Source organism: Myotis daubentonii, chromosome 3, assembly GCF_963259705.1.
Source record: "Myotis daubentonii chromosome 3, mMyoDau2.1, whole genome shotgun sequence".
NCBI lineage: Eukaryota > Metazoa > Chordata > Mammalia > Chiroptera > Vespertilionidae > Myotis > Myotis daubentonii.
In genome coordinates, this window is record NC_081842.1 from 178,748,033 (window position 1) to 178,764,324 (window position 16,292).

At 37.1% G+C, this 16,292-nt stretch overlaps 1 protein-coding gene across 6 annotated transcripts in view; it reads left to right on the forward strand.

Annotated features, from left to right (window-relative positions):
- The window catches only part of MYSM1 (Myb like, SWIRM and MPN domains 1), a 46,311-nt gene extending 30,711 nt beyond the window's left edge, over nucleotides 1-15,600 (forward strand). For 4 of the 6 annotated variants that reach the window (XM_059689397.1, XM_059689394.1, XM_059689396.1 and 1 more), the window contains 8 exons: nucleotides 714-768; nucleotides 1,109-1,159; nucleotides 1,828-1,902; nucleotides 2,515-2,703; nucleotides 4,411-4,543; nucleotides 8,429-8,534; nucleotides 8,713-8,770; nucleotides 10,198-15,600. In XM_059689397.1, coding sequence (XP_059545380.1) covers nucleotides 714-768; nucleotides 1,109-1,159; nucleotides 1,828-1,902; nucleotides 2,515-2,703; nucleotides 4,411-4,543; nucleotides 8,429-8,534; nucleotides 8,713-8,770; nucleotides 10,198-10,365 — 835 coding nt within the window. In that variant the 3' untranslated portion in view covers nucleotides 10,366-15,600. The remainder of the gene's footprint in view (nucleotides 1-713; nucleotides 769-1,108; nucleotides 1,160-1,827; nucleotides 1,903-2,514; nucleotides 2,704-4,410; nucleotides 4,544-8,428; nucleotides 8,535-8,712; nucleotides 8,771-10,197) is intronic. The other 2 variants (XM_059689392.1, XM_059689393.1) reach the window with 2 other exon arrangements.
- Nucleotides 15,601-16,292: the final 692 nt, after the last annotated feature.

The following is a 16,292-nucleotide window of genomic DNA, read 5'->3' on the forward strand; positions in this document are numbered from 1 at the left end:
TAAGCCAAACTGGCCAGGGCAAAACCTTTTCATTCTTAATATATTTCTCAGATCTCAATTTACTGGCCAAAGCCTTTCTATCATTTCTCTTCGATTGGTTAACATATGCCTTGTATCTGGACTTGCTTAGGTGCCCCTCGTCCCATCTTTTTTTTTTTTTTTTTGCACTTTTTCATTTTAAAATATTAGTTTATTATAGAACTTTCTGTATACATTCATTTCTTTAGCAGAACTGTTTGTCATTTATTCATTAACAAATATTGAGTCCCTACTCTATGCTGACCATATTATTATACGGACAGAAATGTTTTTGAGAAACTTCCATCTTTGTTGACATTTCTTCCAGGTCTCATGTCAGGAAATTGGTTAAATCTTCATTGAATTTTTTGAAATCTGCTTTCAGTGTAGGATACATATCTGGCCATTTTTAATGCTCTCTTCTTTGGATATTTAAAGAAATTAGGATAACAGAATTACTTTCTCCCATAAGTTCTGTCATTCCCCCCGCCTTTTTAAAAATCAAGTCCAAAAGAGCAGTGCTGCTTTCAGAAGGGTTGTATGGAACATTTTAAGAAAATTTCCTTGTTTAATATTTTTCTCTCTTAGACAGTAGGTTTTAATTTTTGATACACATTTTCAAATTTGTAAATAAATGTTATTTTCCTAATCTTGTTAAGATTATATTAGAAATAAATGTTTTTCTTCTTTTTCAGCTCATTTGATCCCTTCCAACTGATACCTTGTAATTTTTTCAGTGAAGAAAAGCAGGTACTACGTATGCATCACTGAATGACCATACATAATGCCCTCCCGTCAGACATGAAATACTTCTTCAGTGTGTGCAAGGCATATATATGTATAAAAATAATAGTGGGCAAGGCCGGGTATATTAAAGGTTAGATGAGTACTACAGATGGAAAATGAGAGGGTTTTAAATGGTAAATTGTTTTTGAAGTTTGGTTCTCACTGAGCTTTGATTGGTAGTGAGACCTTGGTATGATAGGTGATAGGTAAAGGAAAAGAGGGTGGACATTCCAGTGAGAGAAAACAAATCTCTATTTTTATGCTCCCCCATTTTTGTTGTGTTTTTTTTTTTTTTATATTTCAGGAGCCATTTCAGGTGAAAGTGGCTTCAGAAGCACTTTTAATAATGGATTTGGTAAGGATAATCTATTGTGTTTACTTAGTTATTCTGATTTGTATTCTTGTATATTTTTATTGCAGGCATAAGAGAGAGTATGGAAGACCTGTATTTTGGATCTTAACTATCCTCTTTTACAAGGAATCTAAAAATAAGTCTTTTCTTTTGGAGAAAAGCCAAACAATTGCATGTTTCCATATTTTAGAGAAAATAAATTAATGTGAGTTTTTGCAGACTGTTTATCATCATTAACCCTGTTTTCATTTCCTAGTGTCCTTTGTCTGCTGCCTTCTAGATAACTACAACAAAACAATACTCATAATTTGGAGTTGCTTTGTACTAAACTACTGAGACTCCATAGTTGTCTGTTTGTTTATGGTCTTTTCCTGTAGGATGTTCTTGAGTAACTTTTTACTTTGTATCCTTATATCTTTCCTAAATAGGGAGAGCAAATGGTATCTTTATTTTGTAAGTGAAAAAGTAACATCATGGAGTGTTTGAATGCTTGGTTCAAAGCTTTGCAGACTGCAGTGCAGATGGGTCTGAAATCTAAGTCTCTGTGCTCTGAGCCCAGCATCTAGTTCCTCTAGCATACTACTTTATATTAGAAATGCATAAGTGAGTTTTATTCTGACATTTTTGTCCGGTGGTTTGTTTGGGCTAAGTCTGTCTTGTTTCTCTTTCAGCATGCTCATGTGTCTATGGCAGAAGTGATTGGTCTCTTAGGAGGAAGATACTCAGAAATTGATAAGATAGTCGAAGTAAGTTCTCAATTTTAAAGCGTTAAAAGATTTTGTCCTACTGCCATACCAAATATTTTTATAGATTTCGGTGACTTCACATATGCTGTGAATGAGAACATACAAATGTAGAAAGTTATGTATTCCCAAAAGTGACTTAACATTCCATCTATTGGGTACCCGTTTATGTTCCTTTACCACTGAGAAAGAGGGAACACTCTGCCAGGCCTTAGTTCCTCATTGCCTTCACCAATAAAAAGCTATAATCCCTACGAGGCCAGGAAGCATGTGGAACCTTATAGTTGAAACTTGGTATGCATCATTCTGTTGAAATTATTATCATAAATAATAGGGGTCACTGAAAGAGTATATTGGTACAGGTATTACATGGGCTGACCTGAAAATTAACAATTATTATGACCTTGTTTAATAGAAAGTGGATTCTGAGGTCCTAGCATACAATCACATTTTTGGAGTATAATTCATTTGCAAGTTAAAGGCTGCCTATGATTGTAATCAAATAAAAGGCTTGGCTTTAAAACGTTTCTGTGTCTATGTGAAAGAACTAAAACATTTAAGTAGTAGAATTAACAGAACTTCAGTGTAATCATACAAGTTTTAAATCCTTTTTAGGTCTGTGCAGCAGAACCATGTAACAGTCTGAGTACAGGACTGCAGTGTGAGATGGACCCTGTCTCACAAACACAGGCCTCAGAAGCCTTGGCTGTCAGAGGCTACAGTGTTATTGGCTGGTACCATTCTCATCCTGCCTTTGATCCCAACCCTTCCCTACGAGATATTGATACCCAAGCCAAATACCAGGTGTGTTATGGGTCTTATGTGTATGCATTCTGTAAATGACTGCACATTCTCCCCCTCATTGCTTTCTATTACATAAATGTACTTTTAAGGTTCCTAGCAAAGTATTGCGTTTCTGATGTGCTTTACATCTGGAGTATTTAAATAACTTGCATTTTTTTCTGATTACTAGAGTAATACATGTTTATTTAAATTTTGGAAAATGAGCTATTTTGTTTAATACAGACAAGCCATCAAAGTAACAGTGATAATTATTCCCAGAGCCTTACAATTTTTTTTCTTAGAGCAGTGTACTAGTCAAATAACTTTGATCCAATTAACTAAATTTGATTTAATTGGGTCACTTTGATTTAATTGGATCAACTGGCTAATCACATGCCCCTGCCCCCCTGATCAAGTGCCCTCTTCCGGCTGATCATGTGGCCCCAACCCCTTGAGACCTTGGATGGTTTCTGTTTCTGGGGTGCCATCTCCCTGGTTGGCTGTCTGGCCCTGCTCTCCCACCTGTCAACAGTGCCTTTGCCAAAGTACTTCCAGAAAAATCTTTTGTGTGTGCTATCTTTTTTTCTTTCTGTTGGGACTGTGACAACTGGTATTGAAAAGGAGAGAGGAGAGCAGTGGCCCGTCTAGGGTCCATGCAAGAGGTCCAGAGGGGCCTGTGCAGTCCCTGGAAGGCTCGGGGAGGGAAGGGTGGTGAGGCGGGGGTGCTGACTAGTGAGTGGGAATCCCTCAGGGCAAGTGGGGGCACACACACAATCACCCCACACTCCTCTGTGAGGAGCAGGTGAGGCTACTGCAGCCCAGAGAGGGTGAGTGACTTCCTTGAGGGCAGCCGGCAGTAAAAGGGCAGAGCTAAAATTGGAACCCTCAGGTAGCCCACATCCTATGTCTCCTTTACCTATGACCTCTGTGTAAGTGGCCCCTCACCCTGTGGCCATTTGCTCTGATGGGCTCCCCCCTTTCCCCCATCCCCTCTACTCTACCCCCAGGGGACAGAGGTCCTGTCATTGCACCTGTGCCTCTGGGCGGCTGCTCTCTTTGTCCCTGAGTCACTCCCAGCTGGTAACCTTGGTGGAGTCCGGCTGCACTGGGGTGAGGGTCTTATGTGGAGAACGCCCCACCTCGCCTCGTCTTCTGTGGCTTAGATTAAAAAGTACCTTTATTTTTCCTTTGGCTTCTGCCACCTGCCTCCACTGGCAGATTTTGTTTTACTAGTACATCGAAAAGAATGGATTCAGGGTCTCCAAACCGGCTGACTTCCTGCATTTGCTCTGTGAGACGTGGCTCTGCCCCCAGAGCCTTTAAAAATTTATGGGTACAATTAGGACAGGGACTGGGAATAATTGAAATAATCAGAAACATATATTTTGCATCTCTGAGAAATACAAAGTTTTGTTTTATTCTGCAATTTTATGCTTTTGCCATAGGCAGCTGTTTGTAAATTATTACCATATTGAGAAAGAATATAGCTGATGGGTTGTGAATATAATTAGTAAATATATTCATGGCAAATAAAGATTTTTTTTAAGGTTGGCTGAACACATTTGGCCTGAAAACTTTAGTGTGGAATGACTATAGAATACATTTCATTTAGTCGCTCTTTGGATCTGAATTTTTAACACACCTTTTTGTTTAAAATGTTGGTATGGATAAATACTGACTTTTAAATTTATGTAGTTCAAACTAATTGTACTTTACCTTTTATTGTAGAGTTACTTCTCCAGAGGTGGTGCCAAGTTCATTGGAATGATTGTTAGTCCCTATAATCGAAACAATCCTTTACCATATTCCCAGATTACCTGTCTGGTTATAAGTGATGAAATTAGCCCGGATGGCTCTTATCGTAAGTTTTCAACAAAAACAACTTCACCCTCTTTCTATCTTTACTTCTTAGAATTCTACAAATCAAAGAATTTACAATTATGTGAAACTAGTAGATGGAAAAGTTAGTGCCCTCAACAGGGGAATCACTATTTGCATGCCACATAGTATAATCACCCTTTTGCCTTTCATGATATCCATCTAGATTCCAGTCTCCACTGTCTTACTGTGGTCACTGCGCAAAATGATTACAAGTTGGGAAGAGGTATGGTCAAGCAGTGTGTGTTTTAGGTACTGGAGGCACTGCAGTAAGCACAATTCATACAGACCGGCTTTCTCTGCGATGGCCTAGAAATGAAAAAAAGAAAAAGTAAAATGACCACCCTACCTACCAGCTCTCTATGACCTTAGTTTAGGCTTAACAGTGCCTAACTTTTTATATTTCTTTGCTTCCATTCTATTACAAGAAAGAATTTGGTTGGTTTAGCCCATCATATGAATTGGTTCTTTCGGGATTTATTTCCACTTATGGTCCAATTAACTGGCTGGGAATTAGTGTAGCAGACTAGGGAAAGGAAGTGTGGATGGAAGGGCAGAGATTAGAGGAAACAATGGACATCTCTAGGATGTTTATTCTGTCTTATTTATTCTAACTACCACGGCTCTAGTGTACTGTCTACTCTAGATACTGTCACTGCACATTGTACTCCTCCCAGGTAGCTCATGAGCTCCTTGAAGGTAGATACTATATTATCCTCATTTTTCTGTCCTCAGTTTCTAGCACAACCTGGCATTAAGTGGGTGCCAAGTGAATGTTTATGAGATTAATTTCTCTTTATTCTCAATGGCATTACGTGCCTTCTGTTTGATAAAGACTTCTCAGCACTACCTCCAGTTATTCACTATTAGTTGCTCTGTTCTTTGTGCATCTGCTACACTGTTTTCTGTCTTCATGGTCACTTTGTCTTGGTAAATGGTAATTTATTTAGCATGTCTCACTAACTGTGAGCCCCAGAGAACAGGAACTGTCTTCTTTGTTTGTGTATTGCTGGTAGCCTTTAATCGATTGCCTTGCACCTGGGAAATGACCCCCACTTTGTAGATTTTTGTAGAATGAATAGTATTGACATTAACTTCAGTTGAAAATGCACATAGCACATATATACATCATTCTTTAGCCAGTATAATTGTACAATACGTTAAAAAGGAGAATCACAGTTAATTTGTTCTTAATTTAGATAATTTATTAATCTCACAATCTGGATTTTGGGAGTGAACCTCTACTCTGATGCTGCTCAGTACAATAGCTACTAGCCACATAGAACTATTTAAATTAATTAGAATTAAATGACCCAAAACTGGACAAAATAGTGAGCCCCAAATTAACCAAACTTACTAACTTGGAAGAATTTCCAGTTATGGCACAAGGAGGAGAAACCCACCCAGAGCTAGGTTGGCTCTGAGTTGAGGTGATGGAGGTGAGACCAAGGCAGCTAAATTTACAGGACAGAGGGCCAGAGATCCGAAGATCACATAGATTGTAGAAGGTACAAATTTAGTACTTACCAAGAAATGGACCAGCATAAGCATGTGAAGAAACTACAGCAGATGGGAGAGAGAATCACTTAAAGGATTAGGGGGAACAGTGCTGGATGTGCACATAAGACAGTGCACAAGCATTCAACATTAGTGGAAAGTTCTGTTGGACAGAACTGCTTCTTAAATGGCTTGGTCATTATTAACACTGCTTATTAGGTTTTAATCTTAGGTCCTTTACTTTGCTCCTCTTGGAAATCTTCTGGTTCAAGAATTAAGAATTTCTAGAAGCCATGGGATACCTTATATTTTGGTACTTTTACTGACTCTTTCTCCCTTCTTCCTTCTTTCCCCCTCTCTCTGTCTACAGTGGGGCCTTGACTTACAAGTGTCCCGACTATGAGATACCAGCTGTCTCTCGGCCTATTTTTTGCATTGAGTTGATAGAGTAATTTGAGCTAACGAGCTCCTTAACGAGCTCCGTCTCGGAACGAATTAAACTTATATATCCAAATTCTATTTTTTAAATGTCTCTACTGGTTAAGCATTTTCTGTACTTCTAATAGGCAGGATATATACTTAGTGATTAGTTTTCTTCTGGTTTTTAGTGGATTCAAAAGGAATTTTTTTGCTGGTTTTAGTGCCTTTTTTTAACTTACAAAAATATTCTTAATACTAAATAGAGCTGTATATAGTGTGTGTGTGCGCATGCGCGCGAGCATGTGTGCATGTGCGTACTTACCATTTTCCATCAGCACAGACTGAAAATGCATTTATTTATCTCTCTTTATACTCATTTTTGACTTTCATTAGGAGTAGGAGCTTTTCACCTGGATTCAGATCCCAGCTCTGGCATTTGTGGTTATTTTACTTTGGTTAGATTACTTTACCTCTTTCATTCTTCTTTGCCACATCCATAAAGTGAGAAAATATTATTACCTTGCTTATAGGGAGTTGTAAAAGTTGTCAATAATGTGTGTAAAGTGCTTAGCAAATACTAGGGTCTTCAATAGATAGTTATAATTATAGCCATTGTCTGCGCTTAGTTAGGTAATCAGTGCATATCAAGTGAATGATGATCACCAAAGGGAGTTTGCTTAAAGGAGTCACTCTTCTTAAATTTTTGGAGGTGAGAAATGTAATGGAGGAGAATTGAGGAATGAAAAAAAGATAATTATCATCAAGTCCACTGTTCCCTCCTTCCGTACACATGAAAAAAAATGGGGGAAGCATAGTCATATTTTTTTTTTCTTATGCCTTCTGATTTGCTGGCTTTTATTTACTTGAAAAGCCTTATGATGTCAAAAACCCAGTTGAGAGGCAGTATAAATGGAAGGGTTAAGAACATAAGCTTGAGATAGAATGCCTGGGCTCAATTTCTGGCTCTACCTCTTACTGGTTATATATGTCCATGAACATGTTATTTAATCTCTCTGTGGCTCAGCGTCCTCATAAAAAAAAAAAAAAAAAAAATAGGAGCCAGGCTGGTGTTGCTCAGTAGTTGAGTCAGTAGGTCATGGTTCGATTCCTGGTCTGGGCACACGCCCAGGTTGCAGGCTTGATCCCCAGTGTGGGATGGGCAGGAGGCAGCCAATCAATGATTTTTTTTCTCATCATTGATGTTTCTGTCTCTCTCTCCCTCTCCCTTCCTCTCTGAAATCAATAAAAATATATTTAAACACACACACACACACACACACACACACACACACACAAAAGAAATCAGGCAAACATGGTAAATTTTTAAATCCAACTTCTTCCAATTTACTAGTCTGAACAGGTTGTTTAACCTTTGTCAGCCTCAGTTTTCTTATCTGTTAAATAGTAATAATGGTACCTACCGTATAACATTGTTGTAAACCTTAATATAACCTGTATTTAAAAAAATCACTAGAATGGTATATGTCTTGGTTTGCTTAGATTAGACTCAGTTTAAGACTATTGTCATTCTGGCTCAATTCTTAGCAATGCCCCCTTTCACTCAAAAAGTCTCTTGTTTTAGGTAATAAATTATGTGATCATTTTATCTCTCACAGTTCCTTGCATAGAATTGTCATGCAAATAGCACTTTACTTTTCTTTATTATTGTTATTCATTGCTTGGCATTAATATGCTTGGTGAACTAAGTTCAGCAAGGCAGTAAATATTTAATGGTGGCTCACTATGTTGAAGTGCTGTTCAGCTGGTCTGCAAAGCTATGGTTGTGAAAACAGTGAGGGTTTTTAAGTAATTAAAAGGAGATTGGAAGAAGTCCAATGCGCTATCAGAAAAGATAAAATAAAATATAAATAAATAAATATATAAATAGGGAAAAGGAAATTGGAGATTTAAGAAATAGTTTATTAAAATGTGCTTCTTTCTGCTTTTCTAGGTGTACCTTATAAATTCGAAGTACAGCAGATGTTAGAAGAACCTCAGTGGGGATTAGTGTTTGAAAAGACAAGATGGATAATAGAAAAATACAGGCTCTCCCATAGGTATGTGCTATGATTTGAGATGGTTGCATATCTGCAGCATTTCTCATTAAATTATGTTTTAGAGAAAACCCAAGTTAAATGTAAAATTGTGATGTATGGCATCAGGGATAGTTTATTGCAGAACTGATTAGTTTATAGTACTTGTTTCATCACTCTGTTTTCCTGTTTTTTACAACAGCAGTGTCCCTATGGATAAAATTTTTCGCCGGGATTCTGACCTGACTTGTTTGCAGAAAGTAAGCTGCCTTCATTTTAATTGGCTCCTTTGTTTGAGGATTCTAAAGCTATTTTTCTCAGTGTGTTTTCCCATGATGCCTAATGCTTTGTGGATACATTTTCTGTTTCTTTTATTGCTTTTTTTTTCTTTTTAAAATTAATTTCTAGGAGATAATTAGTAATACATTTTGTTGCCCACACTTGCATATAGAAATAATACTATTTTAGAATAAATTTGTCAGTGTTAGCTGATAAATTTCTTAGCATATTATTGTACACAATAGAGAACATTTTTCTCATTTTATTAAATTCAAAAGCACCATGTTTCCATTTAGCTTTAACAATTGATCATTTTAAAGAATGGTATTATAAATCTAACAATTAAATTTAAATGGTCATCTTACTTAACTTTCTGGTAGGATATGAGTCCTGAATTCTTTTATTTCACTTCTAATTTTGTTTATGAGTGTAATGGATTAAGACCAGTAGAGTAGCAACATTTCTCTCTCTCTCTTTTTTTTGGTAGCAGTTTGGAAATAGAAAATGTAAACATGCTGTTTCTTTTATAGTATTTTTACCCCCTTCTATTATAACCACTTTATCTGTGCTTTGTTGTAAGATTAATATGCACCTTTACCAGGAAATAGACTGTAGCATCCTAATTTTGAAATGGTAGAGTCCTGTGTTTGTATTTACATAGATTTTTTTTTAATCTTATCCGAGTTTTAAAACAAATTATTTTTATTGATTTCAGAGAGAGGGAGAAAGAGAAACATTGATCCATTGGCTGCCTCCCGGGCATGTGCCCAGACTGGGAATCAAGCCAGCAGCCTCCTGGTGCATGGGGCAGCGCTCAACCAACTGAGCTACATGGGCCAGGCTGGATATTTTGTTTTGTAATGTAGCTACTAAGAAAAGGAGCACAGGCCCTGGCTGGGTGGCTCTCAGTTGGTTGTAGCATCATCCTGTGCACAAGATGTTGCAGATTCTGTTCCTGGTCAGGGCATATACCTAGGTTGCGGGTTCAGTCCCCTCTTGGAGCACGTGTCGGAGGCAGCTGGTTGATGTTTCTCTCTTAAATCTATGTTTTTTTCTCTCTCTCTACATCTCTTAAAATACCAATAAAAACATATCCTCAGATGAGGATTAAAAAAAAAAAGGAGCACAGTCACAAATTTGTCCAAAGTAGAAAGCATCACATATGCACATACAATATCAATTGTGTTTCCTTATATAAATCATAAAGGAACTAACCTAAGCAGTCAATAGTGACTTCCTATACTCCTGCTGCACGGTTACTGTGCACAAGTTTATTGTCAGCCATATGTGAGAAAAATGTTTCTCATTTGAGCATTAGAAAATGTGAGATTTATCATTAAATAAGGATAATAATATAAACCTTATACTTTTCGTGTGTTTAAATGTAAAACTTTTCTTTTTCAACTAGCTTTTGGAGTGTCTGAGGAAAACTCTGAGCAAAGTGACAAATTGCTTCATCGCTGAAGAATTCTTGACTCAAATAGAAAATTTATTCCTTTCCAGTTATAAAAGCAAGCAGGAGAATGGAGTGGGTGAAGACAACTGTACTGTAGGTCCAAAGGAATTGTTAATGTAGTGATTTTAAAGTAAGACATTTTAATCTTGACACAATAGGTCCTACTGTCATTTACAACCTTGAATGATTGTAATTTAGTTAACAGTGACACAGCTTTGATACTTTTCTCTAGTTCACAAAATCGGAACTTTGCCACATAAATCATGTGACAGAAAGAGATAGGGACTTGTTTTTATGTAGTGAGTACCAGAGTTTGTGTAAATGGGTTTGCCATGTTGCTCCTCCTGTCCTGTGAGCAGTGGCCAGCAAGCAGAGCAGCAGACTGAAGGGCTGTCTGCTTTACTGTTGTATTCAGGTTGATAAGTAGAATGTGTCTCTAATTTTTATTTCTCCCTGAACTAGTCATTCCATTTTTGGGATCTCATGTCTCCTTAGGAGCACTTCCATCCTTTCCATGTGTTTTGGTGAGATTTGTTTATAGTTGCAAGTGACATATGGATGGGTGGTCCCAGAGGTAATTAACGTGGTTGAAAATTACTGATTTAATAAATCTAACAACATGCTATGTGAGGCCAGGGGCGGGCGGCGGGGAGAGCCTAAGGAGAAAATCTTAAAAATCGGGAAGAGGCCCAAAGGAGAGAATCAAATTATCAGTTTTTTAATTATAGATATTTGCTTCCATTTTTTTTATAACCACAATACTACAGAATATGCCATTTCCTCAGCTTTCTGAAACATTTTGTATGGATTTCAGATATATAAAATAATTAGCTTCAATTATAGGTCCACACATTAGTGTGTATGTGATAAAACCTCATTTAACTGCAACACAGATAATCATAACCCTCAAACTAGATTCTTTTTCTACTACCTGCTATCAGTAGAAAGAGGCAAATTACAATAAAGCTTAAATAAATCAGAGATTTACTTTTAAAAACAAAAAAGCCTTCCAGGACAAATTGCATATGCAACCCAATTTCATATACTTTTTGAATGTAGAACAGAAGTCAGCAAATTTTTTATGTAAAGGAGCCGTTAGTTAATAATGTAGGCTTTGCTGGACACATACTGTCTCTGCCAGACATTCTTTATATTTTTTTACAACCCTTTAAAAATGTAACGCCATTCTTAGCTCATAAGCCTCACAAAAAAACACTGCTGGTCATTACCTTCCAACCCCTGCTCTAGAGAATTGCAGATAATTAGGATTTCTTTTTAGGTGCATAAGCTTAAAACACTGAAAGATCTTGCATCATTTTCAAACAAATAAAACTCAAAATTGTGATTTACATTTAAGTACATTTTTTTTAAAAAAAAGCAACTAACAATCATGCTGCCTGATTTATCCTAATTGTAGTTTATTTCTATTAACCATCAAATTAATATTCATTCAATATTCTTATTAATAACAGATTTAGTATGTCTAATCTGGATATGATCCTGTATTTTTACCTTTTTGGTTATAATCAGTAGCCAAGGAAGAATAAGGCAGTACTGGAAGAAGCAGTGAGCTAGTTTTAGATGATCTGGGTCTTGATTCAACCTTGTAATTTTAGAGGGTAAGCTTACTAACTTCTTTAGGCCTAAATTCCTGTACATCTGAGGTCTGAGTTATCTTCCTGACATCCCTCCAGGTCTGAAATCATACACTTCATTCTAATTGTTGGACTACTCACCTGGGACTTGATATTTTGAGATGGTATAGTTCCAAAATTAGCAAATGTTTTTAAAGAAAACTGGTAGTATTTTCTAATTCTCCATATGCATTTAGAATAAACAATGAAACATAACATATAAAGCAATTGCTTTGGGGACTGGGGGTGTAAGCTCTAGACCAAAATTCGGGAAACTTAAGAGTTCTTACCCTAATTCTTTTATCAGCTTTGCTGTGTGACCATGATAAAAATCACATAACCTGTCTGGACCTCAGGTTCTTCATCTAGAATTCAAGGGTCTGAATTTTATGATTTTAGTATTTCTTTCCAAGTGCAGAAAAATCTGTGATTCTGTAAAGGGTAGTAATTCATTTCTTTGTACTCTTCCTTTTGACATATTTTCCTCATTGTACATGGGGAACAGATCTTAGAAGATGGTATTAGTTAGCCTTTGTGATCGACAGTCCCCAAATTTATATTGGGTGATAGAAAATTGTGGAAATTGTTAGAAGCTCTTTTCTCCAATCTGGGTCCTCTGCATGCAGTGGTTAACTATATTTATTAAGCCATACTGTGAGGAATGCAAAGCTGGTAATCCTCAGCATTTAGAGCTTTGAGAGCACAATTTTTTAACTTAAATATTTTTTAAAAATAAAAGAAAATATTCTATCTAGAAAACCACATCCTTCCCCATTTTTTATTTATTTATTTTTTGGATAGTGTACTTTTAGAACTTTAAAAGCTGTGATATTTCCTCTCCTCCTCCCTCATTCATTCTCCTGCTTCCTTTTCTTGCATATTCTTAAAACATTTTTGTAGCTGGAGGTACCCACATTTCTGTCACTATCAACCTTGGGCTGTGAGGGTAGTTGAAGCAGGCAGGTCCGTGGAGAAACAGAAGAAATTTAGAACTGAATGGCAGTGTAGGTCAGGAAGCTCAGGAGGCAGGGTCTTAAAGGGAAATCTGTCTCTCATAATGTGTACAGTATTGGAGATAGGACTTGAAAACATCCAAGTCTCTTCAAATGAACTTAATTTTTTTCTTCTAGCTTGGCTATAGAAATTGACACTAGTACTTCACCAGTATTAGATTTACCTCTCTTGAAAAATCTAATCCCAAAGTAATGTTAAAAAAAAAAATCAGTGGAATAAGATCAGACTCTTCGTCCCTCTCCATTACTCCAGTATTGGTCCATTGGCCCTATATTCAGAGCTACCTTATGACTGTCACAGGGCCTAAGACACTTTTGTCTTCTTGGACCTCTTCCATTAAAAATTAATCCTATATAATAAAAGCCTAATATGCTAAGTGTCTGGTCATCCAGTCATCCGTTCAGCCAGTCAAAGAGTAATATGCTAATGATAGGCTAAGGCTGCTCAACCACTCACTATGATGTGCACTGACCACCAGGGGACAGATGCTCCAACCGGTAGATTAGCTTGCTGCTGGGGTCCGGCCTATCGGGACTGGCCGGACATGCCCTGGAGCCTTCCCATGGTCCCTCCCTGGCTGGCTAACCTCCTGCGTCCGTCCCCGGCCCCAATCATGCACCAGTGGGGTCCCTCGGCCTGGCCTGTACCCTCTCATAATCCGGGACCCTTTGTGGGATGTCGGAGAGCCAGTTTCAGCCTGATCCCACAGGCCAGGCCAAGGGACCCCACTGGTGCACAAATTCGTGCACCAGGTCTCTAGTACATTATAATTGCATTTGCATAAAATGAATTTATAATCTGTAGTTTTGAAACTCATCCATACATCCTACCAACTTCTCTCTTCATTTCCCTCAAGCCCTTTCTTCATCCTCACTCTACTTCTGACCTGTCAGCGTTTAGGTACGAGGTTATTCATTCTATCATTTGTTGAAAGCAGGACCTGAAAAATAGAGATGAACACATACATTCATATTTCCCAGAAGTTGATTAATGCTGCCCCAGCCTTCTCTCTCTAACTTGCCTCCCCCACAGGAGTGGTGGGGTCTGTGACATGCACCCTGCAAGCAGGGTTAGAGAACCTCTGCAGCTCTCTGGGTAGCAGAGGAAACAGGGGCCTCAACATGCCAACCTGAGCAGGTCTTCTGTTCTTCAATTTACCTGCTTCCTGTTTCATGCTGGGTCCTAACAAGGTGAGCTGGAGGAACTGAGGAACTGATGTGGTCTGGGTGTCCTAGGATTGATGCTTTGTCCTGTACCTAAATAAGAGCCAAGTGACATTTGAATACCTGAAAGGTAGCTCCCTGTTCTCAAGTCATCAGCAGATATCCACTTGATGTTTTTCTCAGTAAAAATGAAGTCAGGATACCCACATTTTGTGGGTGTGGGGTTTTTTTTACACTTTTTTTTTTAATAGCTAGAGATTAAATCTAGAATCACACACATCATGGCAGTTAGGAAAACTTCACTTAGGCACAAAGGAAAAAGCACATTTTTATCAGCATCTGCTCCATCAATGTTCATAAGCATGTAACACATTTGATCTGCATCTCCAGTTCTTCAGTAGTTTAATAACTTTCTTGTAAATTAATACCAGATTTTGCAATATTTCCAAAAAATCACTATGGAGAATATGTAATATATTTCATTCCTGACCTTTCCTTAAGTGGTTTTATGTGTGCTGTTTCCCCAAACTGTTTATTCTGGGTGTTTTTTTTATTTTTGTTTTCATTTAACCTGTAATTTGTGCTTTCTGCTGTTTTCCAAGGTTTTTTAAATATGTTTTTATTGATTTTAGAGAGGGAGGGAAAAGGAGAGAGAGAGAAACATTGATTAGAGAGAAACATCAACCTGCTGTTTCCTGCACACCTCCTAATGGGGATCAAGCCTGCAACCCAGGCATGTGTCCTGACAGGCAATCAGACCAGTGAGCTCTTGGTGCACAGGTCCACACTCAACCACTGAGCCACTCTGGCCAGGCATCCGATCTTTTAAGTCATCTTAAATCCTTTCTGGAACAAGACAGAGAACACATATGGTCTCCCCCTAATTAATTAACTTATGACATCTTGTTTTTATTTTCTTTGAATATTACTTATGAACTTATTCATAAGGACTTTAATTTTAGGGGAAAATGCCTGATTTGCTATCTTTGAGAATTCCTAAAGTAGTCTCTTAGGAATTAAGAAGGATGTTAAATATGATTTCATAGTTTATGTTCCTCTTTCATAGGGTACAAAAAAATATTTGTTTCAACCTATGAATGGTAAAGTAGTATGTAGATTCTAGCATGATTTAAGTAGATTAGTCATATATTTTTAAATCTGTGGATTTGACATGTAAATTGTGTATTATGTATAAGGTTACTATGATTATTGATAAGACTATTGCTTTTTTCCCAAAATATTATCAGTGTTTATGGATTTCTTTTAGTAGTTTGAATCTTGGAATGTTCTGTAACAAAATACAACTTAAGCTATTTTGTACGTTTAAATATGATGCCATGTTGACTATATATTAAAGAATATTGTGAATATGAATATTTATATGGTTATGAAAACTTTTTCACAAAATGATTGAACTCTCCTCCCAATACTTAACTGTGACATATTATAAAATATCTGACTTTAAAAAGTGGGATTTTATCTTGTGGTAAAAATTAAAGAGAAACATTCTGAAGATTCTATATAAGTAAAGTTTTGAAAATAAAGTGGTGAATCATTTTGTCTTTTTCTGAATTGTTAGCAGCATACACATTGAATGGCAAAAAAATGTCCCATTAATTCAGTATACATTGGCTAAGCATCTATTATGTTGAGGATTGTAGGGGGCACAAAGATGAATAAATCTTGGTTTCTTCTCATGAGAAGCTTATTACCTAATGAGTTAGAAACACTTAAAACCTGACATAGCTAGCTAACTTCTTAAGATACAAACTGTAAGTGGTGACAAATGCCTGTAAAAGACCTCACGGGTAATAGGTGTTTAGACAAATGAGAAATGATTCTCTAAAATGTGAGCCTTGATACTGATTTATTGGAAGCGAGTGCCTTCAAATAGCCTGGCAGGGTTTGGGGTAGATGACATTTGGGGGCAGATGTTCCAGAAAGAAGTGACTTTAGCATGGGAGGCATAAAGGTAAGAGCTGAGAAATATTTAAGGAATATTTAGCATGTGGGGCCAGAGTATATGCAGGTATTAATTATGATAGATGGCAGTTCACATCCAGTCAACTAAAGATACAGAAGGTATAAAGAAAATCTTACCTTAAAATTAGAATTAACTCTTAACTATAACTTTTTAGTCTTTCCTCCGAGTATATACAAACCTATCAATTTTGAAAAACAACAGAGCTGTTATATATAGATATAGTATCTTTAATTTCTATCCTTTCTCAGGGAC